The sequence below is a fragment of the Typopeltis vanoorti genome, chromosome 11 (assembly GCF_054136105.1).
Source record: "Typopeltis vanoorti isolate ZY-2024b chromosome 11, IOZ_Tvanoo_1.0, whole genome shotgun sequence".
In the NCBI taxonomy this organism is placed as follows: Eukaryota; Metazoa; Arthropoda; class Arachnida; order Uropygi; family Thelyphonidae; genus Typopeltis; species Typopeltis vanoorti.
The window spans coordinates 124,818,975-124,831,199 of record NC_143559.1 but is presented as its reverse complement, the minus strand read 5'-3'; the positions used below and the strand labels follow the sequence as shown (position 1 = coordinate 124,831,199).

The 12,225-nt window shown below is 37.8% G+C and overlaps 1 protein-coding gene across 1 annotated transcript in view; it reads left to right on the top strand.

Annotated features, from left to right (window-relative positions):
* P32 (complement C1q binding protein P32) overlaps positions 1-11,579 on the top strand; it is a 56,998-nt gene extending 45,419 nt beyond the window's left edge. The window contains exons 5-6 of the mRNA XM_090400529.1: positions 8,681-8,769; positions 11,298-11,579. Of these exons, the coding sequence (XP_090256655.1) occupies positions 8,681-8,769; positions 11,298-11,447 (239 nt within the window). The 3' untranslated portion in view covers positions 11,448-11,579. The remainder of the gene's footprint in view (positions 1-8,680; positions 8,770-11,297) is intronic.
* The last annotated feature ends 646 nt before the right edge of the window (positions 11,580-12,225 follow it).

Here is a 12,225-nt window from a genome sequence, read left to right as displayed (position 1 = left end):
GAGATAAAAGTCAGCTAACAGCTATTGCCCCATTGACCTCAAGTAATGCAGAGGATCAGCAACAACCAGCTTCACTACCAAGAGACCTATTGACTATTTAGTGGTCACCAATATTGATTTTACTAGTCTTGTTCTACAACAGACCTGACTAACTTTACTCCTTTGAACACAAGCCATGGAAAGATCTGGAGACTTGCTTAATCACTCTTGATATTTACAAGGCATTTGATCTAGTCTGGCATTTCAGCCTGCTTGCTATCTTATGGTCTTCTTGTGGGTAGATTATCAGTTTCCTATCTGGTCATTCATTGCATGTCATAGTTGATAGGAAACAGTGTGTGTGTGGGGGGGGGACTGTTAATTTGATGCATCTGGTGTGAGATTAAACCAGCAAGACAAAATATACAGTTGTTTGTTGTTATAGGCCAGTGAGTTCCACATATGATCTGAAAGACATGTATCGCCAAATTAGTACAATAAGCACAGGTTGAGTGATTATTTGGGGACTTCAACTATGGAGATATAGACTGGAAGGAAGAAAGATCACATGGCAGGAAGGAAATAGAATTTATACACCTGCTGAGAGATAATTACTTAAGGCAGCATGTGATGGAGGAGACTAGGTGTGCGAGAGTATTGGACCTGATCATAGGATCAGAAGAGCTATCCATAACCAAGGTGACAAAATTGCCTTCAATTAGTGAAAGTGACCTTAAATTGGGAGATCATAAAACATGAAGTGACCTTAAATTGGGAGATCATAAAACATGAGGAATATTCTATCAAGAAGGGGTATTTGTGGAACTATAAGGCAGGTGATTATGACTTGCTTAGGAGGAATCTTAAATCTGTACCATGGCATAAAACACTGCAAGGTAAGGATGTTAGTAGTGCATGGGATATAGTTAAGGGTCATCTAGAGGAAGCAGTACTCATGAACAGTACAAGACTCAGGCAAGAAAGGTGACCATATGGCATCATCATCAAATTCCTGACATGTACCCTCAAGGGGTGTACAGGATATGATAGATAATTATGAAAAATTTACATAATTACTAACTTCTTATCTACAATTTTCCTCCAAATAGTCTATTACTTGTCAAGACTCCAATATTATCATTATCAGATCTTATATTTCTATTGTCTAAGGCACATTGTACTGTATCGATCTGCCTATATCTTGGTCTTCCTCTGGGTCATTTTCCTGCCAACCTGGCAGAGAACACTTGTTTTGCTAATCTTTCCTCGCCCATTCTGTTTTAAGTGACCATACCACCTGAGATTAGCTCTGCTAATGCATTCCTGGATGCTGACAATGTAAAGTTCTTTCCTAATATCCTCATTTTTAATATGATATTGCAATTGATGCCATCTGTTCATGCCTCTAATCTTTCTCAGGACGCTCATATATGTGTTCTCTAGTCTTTGGTCAAGTGTTTTACTTCTAACCCAGCTCTCAGATCCATAAGATAAAATTGATTTGAACACTGTCTTGTATACAGCTAATTTAGTCTTCTGGCTAATTTCTCTCTTATTCCATATGAATTTATTCAATTGACTTCCTACCATACCAGCTTTGTTGATTTTGTTGTCTATTTCCATATTTAATTTACCATCTTCACTAAAAATTGTGCTTAAGTAGCTGAAATGTTTTACTTGTTCCACAGGTTCCTGGTTCACAACACAGTTGACATTTTCAACAATTCTACCTATTTTCATTGTCTTTGTCTTTTTAAAGCTGACCTTCATACCATATCTATTACAACAGTTATTCAATTTAGTCAAGGAATCTTGCAAACTTGTAGCGGATTTATTCAGAAGTATAACATCGTCCACATAAAGCAAAGAGCTGACATTAACATATCCAATTCTGATATCATGTTTAATACCACTTTGCATCATAATGTGATCCATATACATAATGAATAACAGAGGGGATAATGTACATCCTTGTCTCACACCAGATTTAACATTATTAAACCATCTTCCTGTACTTTCTTCAATTCTACCTGCTGACTTACAACTCAAATACAGACTAAGTATTACTTGATATAATGCCCCATTGACACCATATAACTGTAGCATATTGAATAGCTTATGCAGTGCAGCCACTGTGACTTTTATACCACCATACTTCAGCTTTTCTGGTCGAATATCATCTACTCCTGCTGCCTTTCCACATTTCAAGCCTTTGATGGCTTTTTCTACTTCAAGTATGGATATGTATTGAAACACTCAACAGGCATACTGACTGTATGCCTGTTGAGTGTTTTTTACCACTGTGCTGTCATCACTGCTTGTTTCATTTAGCAGTTTTTCAAAGTAATTACTACATACCTCAAGGATATCTTTTTCTCCAGTTTTCATGTCACATTTATCATCTCTAACTCCTTTTACAGCACCCTTTCCTCCATTTCTAAGCTTCTTCAACAACCTCCAGAATATCTTACCACCTTCTTGATATTTATTTTCTATGTTCTTGCCAAAGTCCTCCCATGACTTGTTTAACTAGTTTTACACAGTGTTTAGCTTTCTTACATTTGTCTCTGTATTCTCTAAGAGCAAAAGCTGACTTATTTGCCAGGAACTTTTGATATGCTTTCTTCTTTTCCTTCACTGCCTGTTTAACTTCCTGTGTCAACTATGGAGTACTGATTTTTCTATCCTTGCAGAACACCTCACCACATGCCTCTCTGGCTGAATCAGTCAGGGTTTTCTTCAAGGCTTGCCACTGAATCTCCAAGGTTTGGTTCCTTTTCTCAAACTCTTTTATTTTTTCTTGAACAATCTTTGTGTATGTTAGTCTACAGCTCACATCTGAGAGCTGCTCAACTTTTATTCACTTTAAAACTTTCTTACATGTTATTCTTTTCAATATGAAATTCAATTTTATCCTGCTCAAGACTAAATAGTGATCACTTCCAATTTCAAATCCTCTGTAAATGATAATGAATAAGAAAAGTCAATGAGACTTTTCTTATTCCTTATGTTGGAACATGGTGTTAGTAATAATCAGTCCATGTCCTGAGCAGAAATACAACAGGTATTTGCCATTACTATTAGCTTTGCTATTTTCTCCAAATTTTCCCAAAATATTTTTGTATGTCTGACAATCATTTCCTTCTTTGCTATTTAGATCCCCAACAAGGACCAACTTTTCCTTTTTCATTGTGTCAGTTGCTTTTTCTAAAGCATCAAAAAATTCCTCCACTTCAACCTTAGCAGAACCTTCTGTGGGACTATAGGCACAAACAAGTCTCATTGTCCAGTTCCCCATTCTCGTATTTGCCCATATTACTCTACTTGAGACTGCCTGCCATTCAAGAAGATTTGCCTCATATTTTGTGTTGAATACTATGGCTACTCCTTTTCCTTGGTTGTCATTGCCTGAATATAACTTTTTGTATTTATTGCTCAGAAAGATCTCGCCAGTTGTTGTCTTTTTTTGTTTCAGTCACCCCTATTATGTCGATCTGGTACTTATCTAATTTATCAGCTAACTCCATTTCTTTGCCATTCAGGCTTCTTCTGTTGATAGTACCGATCTTTAACTCTAGTGATGTTGAGTTGGGGCGTGTTTTCAGATTTGATCCAGTAGCTGACTTTTCGCTGTTCGCCCTGTTTCCCTGGCGAAAACAATGGGGCCTTGTTTAACCGGGCGACACCCCAGTTGGCATGAAATTTTGTCATGTTGTACCATCATTTTTTATTTTGGTTTAACCAATAAGAATACAGTTTGGTCTGCTAAATCCTAAATTGCCAACCCATCCTCATTCATTCAGTATCCAGGTAGATACCCAACAGGGCGCACCACGAGAAGGTGAGGATTGAACATTAGGTCAGAAGGCCTGGTCGGTTCTCCGCATTTCTTTAAAGGCTATGTGGTGGTCTCCTCTCAGTTATACAGCTTTGACCCTTAAGCACAGGCAAAATCAGATTATGAGAAGAATCTATCTGAGCAGGCTAAAGCCAATCCCAAAGAATTCTTTCGTTAAGTGGCTAGTAAGAGGAAGAATGACTGGAAGATTAACCTTAATGAATGGTGATGGTAATGAGGTGACAGAAGCAGGTAAAATAGTTGAGTTACTGAGTGACCACTTTGCAGGGGTATATCATCCTAGTGAGGTTACTGCTTTAACATGTATAACAGACACTAATATGGGAACAGTGGTGGATGAATTGAAGGTCCTTCAATTCATTGCAGGGGTATATCATCCTAGTGAGGTTATCGTAGTGATCATCCTAGTGAGGATATATCCCTGCTAAGTGATGATATAGATATATCATCACACTGCAGGAGTATATCATCCTGGTGAGGTTACTGCTTTAACATGTATAACAGACACTAATATGGGAACAGTGGTGGATGAATTGAAGGTCTTTAGGATATTGAAAATCTCAATGTAAATGCAGCTGTGGGATTAGGTAGAATATCAGCTAGGGTTTTTCGAAAATGTGCAAGGGAACTGGCAATGCCTCTGACTAGGCTCTTTAATTTAAGTCTCAGCTCTGGTACAATTCCAAGGGAGTGGAAAGAGGGCAAAATAATTCCTTTGCATAAGTGAAGTTCTAAGACTATAGTAGCATATTATAGACCTTTTAGTATCTCAAGAGTGGTTGTAATAGTAGTAGAAAAATTGGTAAAAAAGAGAATTCAAGAATGGGTAGATAAAAATATGATACTGTATGAAGAGCAACATGGCTTTGTGAAGGATCGGTCATGCTTTAGTATTTTACCAACTTTTTATAATAGAGTAACAGCTGAGTTGAGTTTCTAAATGATCACTTTGCAAGGATATATCATCCTAGTGGTTTAGTCACGAGGAAATGGTTACACGATGATTTTGCAAAGTCATTTGATAGAATAACACATGGAACTCTGTTATGCAAATTAGAACAAATGGGAATGCATATGACACTGGTTAAGTGGATAGTGGCTACTGGACAGATATCAAAAAGTGGTATATGGAGGAACAGAATAGAGGCAAAAACAGGTGACTAGTGATGTGCTACAATGTTCAGTGCTGGGACAATTGCTGTTTAATTTGTACATAAATGATATAGAAAATAACCTGAAAGGAAATATTCAGTTGTTTGCTGATGATGTGAAATTAGGTAGAGTAATAGTTAATCAAGGTGATGTGGAGAGCTTGCAGGACAATTTAAATAATCTGTCAGTATGGGCAAAAGTTAGTGGGTGTCAGTTTAATGTCAAGAAATGTAAAGTTATGCAGTTTGGGATAAATAGATTATAAGCTGTATATCACATTGATGGTATTGTACTCCAGGAAATAGATGAAGCTAGATATTTAGGAGTGGTGGTAGACAGAGAGTTAAAGCTTAGAGGACATGTTGCTAAGATAGCCCATAAGATTACTTGGCTATTGAAGAAAATATTAATAAGTAGACATAGGAAGTTGTTATTCCTCTTTATAAGGCCTTGATATGCCTACATTTGGATTACTGTGCTCAAGTCTGCTCCCCTGGGTTTCATTGGGATGAGAAAGTGGTGGAGAGGATTCATAGTTGAGTGGCCTGTGGAATGTTCCCTATGAGGATAGATTGAAGGTATGTGGATGCAGAAGTTGGCTGATAGAAGAAAAAGAGGAGATATGATAAAAACATTTAAGTTGCTTAAAGAGTTTTATAGGATAGATGCATGGAAATGTTTCAGAACTTGGCTAGAGGGACCAGAATAAGGGGTCATCCCTGGAAGTTGAATAAAGGTGTAGTTAGTAGGGGTGTGAGAACTAGATTTTTTACTTCGAGAGTGATGAATCAGTGGAATAGGTTGCCAGAGGTTGTGAGTGCTTTGTTTGTTATTGGGTTCAAGGAGAAGTATGATAGATAGTGTGGATAGATTGGGTCTCTCGCAATGAGTCTCCAGACTCCATGAAGGTGCCTGTATAATAATAGTTGATTGGGTGTGCCTGTGCGGTTGGTCAAGTGGAAAGTGCAATCACTTTCCATCCATCAGGGCATGGGTTTGATCCCATGTTTGAAAAAGTGAGCTCTGTACAGTTTTTGTCTGTGTAGTTAGCCTAGTGTCTATGCACTTCTCAACCATATGCCTGGGAAAGGAGTGTACTGGATTTGATTCCTGTTGCCGACGTGAGGAGCTTAAGGATTTTTCTCAGATATAGCCAAGTTAGCTACTGGTCTTGGGTGTGGACAGCAGAATTTTTCTCCCCAGTTTATCTGCAGTTTTTCCTCTCGCAAGCAGGCAAACCGGCCCCATGAACACACGCAGCTACAGCCATAGAATATGTCACCTGTCACCTGATTCTCAGGACAGGTACGACTTAGAAGGGCTTAAGATAGCTTTGTAACAGGCCAGTATGCCTAACACATAGAAGGGAGAAGAATAGGTGATTGGTTCCCTATCATCTGATTTTTGTCATCAATGCCAGAGTGTCCCTGTGGGGCTGTGCTTGCACTTACTCTTTCTCTCCTATACATCAGCGATCTTCTCTCACTAACGTCCACTCCTGTTCTTAGCTTTATTGATGATATACATTTCTCTTTATAAATGACAAAACCTTGCACCCAGATGTGATTTAGTAAATTTTAATGCTACCAAAATACAGTCCTACCTTATTTCCCAGAAGAAAGGCCATGTCTCATTCTCCCTGCCTTTTGATACCCCCCCCCCTCCTCACCAACCATGGCTAACTCCACTTTGTTTTACTTTCACATCTAGCTTATCCTGGCATACATGGCATACATGTCCATAGCTTCTTCAACCCCAAAACTTGATATCTTTTTTTGTTATAAACATTACTTCTTTTCTGCTCAATTCTTAACATTGTAATGCCCAAATCTTCAACTTTAAAAGATTTCACCCATATTGGGGTAGTCTTACAAAACTTAAGAATTCTAGATTGCATTCAGAAGAGAGATTATTTGCTTTTTCTCACTCCCTGTAATCACTTACCCATAGACTGTTTCTGTATTATGTCTTTTCTGTTGGTATTTCCATGGACATGCTCCTCTTAACTAGCCTCCACTATTCCTCTACTCCTGTAATGTTACAAACACAGGCAGCTGCTGGTCAACATCCCTATACTATTCAGCTCTAGACTCACACCAAACCAACTTCTTGTCTTTCTTCTTTATTCCATATACCTCCTTTGGAGAACAGTCTTTCCTATATATTTCCCAGTGTATACAACCTACAACTCTTTGAGAAACACTAACAGTTTCCTTTCTTTTTCCTGATCACTTAACCACACAGTCACTGTTGTCTTATAGGTTTAGATTTCTCATGTTTAGGGTTGATATATAAAAATATTTTCCATTTTCCTTGTGCATTAGGCTCAGTGACCTGTCTTGGTCAAATAATTAATATCTTTGAAACCTGCCGATGTTTTGATAGGGCAGTTAATTTTATCTGCAAAGTGTATTATACAGGGTGTTCGGGATAAATTTGACAGTTTCGTAAGGAAAACGAAAATCTTCTTTGTATCTATTAAATTTAATGAATTGACAAAAAAACATTACAGGCAGAGTTAATTACAATACTATCAACAAGATTTACTCAAAATAACCACCATTAGCATCGATCACAGCTTCAATTCTGCTTCGGAACCTCGAACAAGCTGATGCTACAGTCTCCCTGGGAAGGGCCGCAAAAACTGTTTTAATTTTATCCATTAACTGGGCTTTTGTATTACTGGAAGTGCGATTGGTGTCTTTTTCAACTGCGCCCCATACAAAATAATCCATGGGGTTAAGGTCTGGGGAGTTTGGAGGCCAAACATTTGGACTGGTGAAGTCGTAGAAATTTTCAGACAACCATTTTTGACTTTTCCCAGAGGTGTGGCAAGGGGCCGAATCCTGCTGCCATACATACGGCCTACCATTGGCTACCCTTGTTATCCAGGGCTTGACTACAGTTAGCAACTCCACGAACAAAGCCCGAATTCCAATGCCAGGGTTCTTCAACACCTGTTCCTGCAGATTTGCGAGGAATTCTGCTGTACGAACGCAATCAGATCGTCTGCTAGGGATCTTTCTTCTTGCTACATCCTCGTAGTCACCATTGCAAGTCTCTAGTTCATGCCTGATTGTTTTTACTGTATTCAGGGAGCATTGGGCAGCAGTCGTAATATCCTTATTTTGATGGCGGGCACGAATCATCATGATACAAGTTATTCTCTTCCATGATTCAGGTGGGTTCCAGCTATCCATCCTTTCTGACATCTTGTATATGAATGAAGAAGGGTCCAAACTTTTAAATGAAGAGAAGTGTGTGTTAATACATGTAACTTACGGAAAAATATAATTAATTATAAATATGTCAAATTTATCCCGAACACCCTGTAGCTGTCATTTTGTATTGCATAGTTTGCCCATTTTGCAGGATGAAAAACCTGAGTTTTTCCAGGTGGAAAAGTCCTGGTAAATTTCTTCTCATTCTAGGCAGGATTCTAACTCAGGTCTTTCCTGTCATTGAAACCAATTGAGCTAAGGAAGATCATATATATTACCACATTAGATATTCACATCACATACCAAAGTGGGATTTGAATCCAGCTTGCAATAGAACTCAGGCTGATTTTATAATCCTGAAACAATTTTAAATGAGATCATACATGAGAATTTAATGTCTTTATTTAATTATTTTCTAGGATTTATTTCTTAGGTGTATTTTTCCTGAATTATCATTTTGTTGTTTCAGATGATGCTTTTCATATTGATGAATTATCAATTTATGAAAATGAAAGGAAAGAATCTTCTTATGCAGTATCTGGAGAAATAATGGATGGGGTATGCATAGAGAATTGCTAATTTTTCATAAAATGGCAATATTATTGCTTTTGTTTATTTTATTTTAATTCAAGAAGCACTTAATATGTCTAATATATAAATAGTATATTCTTCCCTCACGGATTCATTAAATTTATATCTTTTGGGCATGGCTATTGATTTTAATGGCCAATTTAAATGTCTTTGTAACAATAAATGATAACTCAAAAATATATCTACCCTGTATGAGGTAGTATCAGAAAGTTTCGAGACTAGGTTTGTAACACGGCAACGGATGGCAGCACAAGGCTGCAGTCACAGGGAGTGCCTACCTTCATAAGTCAGTGTGCCAAAAGACATCATCATGTGTACATCGGGAGCTGTGCAGCTGATGCTATTCTGACCACCTGCGTTACCACATCTGCGATTTCATCATGGACAGCAAGTTAGAACAAAGAGCAAACATGAAATTCTGCATGAAACGGGGCAATTCATGTCGAGGATCATTACCGGTGACAAAACCTGGGTGTACGGGTACGATCCTGAGGCAAAGCAACAGTCTTCACAGTGGAAGAGTCCATTGTCTCCACAACCAAAAAAGGCGAGGCAGGTCTGCAGCTCGACCAAGTGCATGCTCGTCTTTTTTGACATTAGCGGCATTGTGCATCGAGAATTTGTCCATAGGGGCCAGACCGTCAATAACGAGTTCTACTGTCAAGTTTTAAGGCATCTGAGGGAGGACATTCGGCGAAAGCGACCACATCTGTGGCGCACGTAAAACTGGATGCTCCACGATGACAATGCGCCCTGTCACCGAGCTCTCCTCACACGTGAGTTTCTCGCCAGAAACAACATGATCTCACTTCTGCACCCACCCTACTCACCAGATTTGGCTCCTGCAGACTTCGCCCTCTTCCCGAAGATGAAAATCCAGCTCAAAGGTCACCGTTTTGACACCATTGCGGAGATCCAGCGCGAATCGCAGAAGGTGCTTGACATGCTTCAAAAAGAAGACTTCTGGGACACATTCCAGAACTGGCAAGAAAGCTGGGAGACTGTATTGATATGCAAGGGGACTATTTTGAAGGTGATAGTGTGTAAACATAGATAAATAAAGTAATTTCTTGTAAACAGAGCTAGTCTCAAAACTTTTTGATACCACCTCCTATATATAAAATAATAAGCAGAATTCAAGGAAAACCAGCCTACCAGTCTGGAACTCTCAGGGGGGGGTCTACAAAATCGAGAATTTGTAGACTGCAGACACTAGGAAACAGGAGAAAGAGGTGATATGCTTGAGATGTGCAAACCTCTGAAAGGGCCATGTATTATTTCAGTTGATGGAATTTTTCATTTTATGGAAGGTGGGAAAGGACAAGAGAATGAATCCTTGGAAGCTGAGAATGAATGCTGCTAAGAAGGGGGTGATGGCTAGATTTTTCTCTCATGTGTGATTGGAATGGATTGCCATTGGATGTGGTATGTGCAAGCATTTTAAATGAATTCAAGAATAAGTATGATATCTGGTGCATGTAGTATGTGGCCTCCCTCGATGAGTTCCTTACTCCCTGGAGGTCTCCCTTAATAATAATAATAATATTCCATTAAAATACAGTTGGCACTGTGTGCAGTGTTTTTGTCATATGCAATAACAATATTATTGTTGACTCTTGACTGGTTGCTCTTAAAAGAAAAAACCTATTTTGATAATACACTGGTTAACAAAACACTTATTAAATGTGTTGTAACTCATGTAGTTCATGATAAAGCTGAACAAAATTTGGTATGGAGTGTACAGTAGAATAACATTGGATGGGTATAAGGGATATTACATAGGGATGTATAAGAATTACCAAAAATATCACATAATGTTGATATAAGGGTGTCTAAAAGAGTCTGGTGGAAGAATGGGAAGGAAGAACGCATCCCATTCTTCCACTACTATGGTGGAAGAATGGGTTGTGTTGCTACAGAATCAAACTGGCTGAGGAAGTGGATGCCGACATTCAATACGATGCCCAAGTGTGTCGCATACATACACAATCAGATTTAAGATTGGTGATTGTGCTGGTCATGGCAATTGGATATCTCAGTTTCAGGATACTCCTTCATCACTTGAGCTCTATGAGCAATTTTAGTGTCATGCCTGAAAAAACCTGTGCCAGTCATGTCTCGACAAAGTTTGCACATAGTGTTTGGAGATTTGTTCTCGGTACCTATGTGCGGTTACAGTATCCTTATCAAAAAACATGAAGGGTGTGACCATTGATCATTATTCTGTCTGCATGAGAACACTGCCTTACAGTGAAGGCAGTGTTCTCATGCAGACACTGCCTTCATGAACGTGTCCCTTTCTCTATGTTGGAGGAATAGTGCTGCATTCTTCTCAGATCAAAGAATGTCTAGCTGTTTGTAGGCTAAAATGGGACTCATTAGAGAATTTAATTTTACCACTTTTTTCAATTTAAAAATGTATGTTTTTTTTCTTTTTTAGCTACATATGTTGCATCTTCAATTAGTTTAAATTATTTATTATTATTATTTTTTAGTATCTGTATGACTTGCTGATGAATATGCTGGAGGAAAGGGGTATTTCGAATGAATTTGCTGAAGAATTAATAGGCTATTGCACTTCATATGAACATAGACAATACATTCAGATTCTTGAGAATTTGAAAAAGTTTGTATCAGGAAAGTAAAAGTAAATTTAAAATAAATAGATTTATTAGAAGTGAAAAGTAGCAGAAGTTATGCAATCATTGCCTTCTGATTTGTCATTATACCGATAACTGTGAATGTTTCTGTGAAAAATAAAATTGTACAATTGTTGAGCTCTTTTTTAAATCCTTGAATTTCTATGATTTATAAGTTATCTATATGAAATTAGTTACATGAAGTTTTGACTGCTTATATAATCAACTATCTTTATAGCAAACTCGTAGGGACCAAAGGATTGGTTGAAAAAGTTTGCTGTAGGGAATTTTTTTTAGCATTGCATTACATTGCTAATCTTCATTAAACCCTTTCTTAGTTTGTATGTGAATTTACTGTAGTGATGTTTGCTTATAGTGAGAGTTGACTATATATGCATTAATAATTATGAGAACATAACAAACATTCTGATATTTAAAAACAATCAGGTGCAATAAAAGTGAATAATAAAACTGATGTTTGTTCTGAATAAACTGTTTTTGCATCTAAGTGGATGCGAATAAATAACACAATCATAAATTAAATATTCAGTTTGGTTTGCTTCCATTAGTAAATAATTCAGCACTGCGCTTGTGCAGACTTGAAATTCTGTTGATTTATGGTATCTTGAAAGATTTTTGATATTCATTACATAATACAAAGAGAAATATGTGGTGTCATGTCTGTTCATCTGTGACTGACCTAGTTTTTCAACATATTCCACCAGGTGGAATGTCATATGCCTTTTCCAGATCGACAAATTCCATGCCTTTTCCAGATCTCATT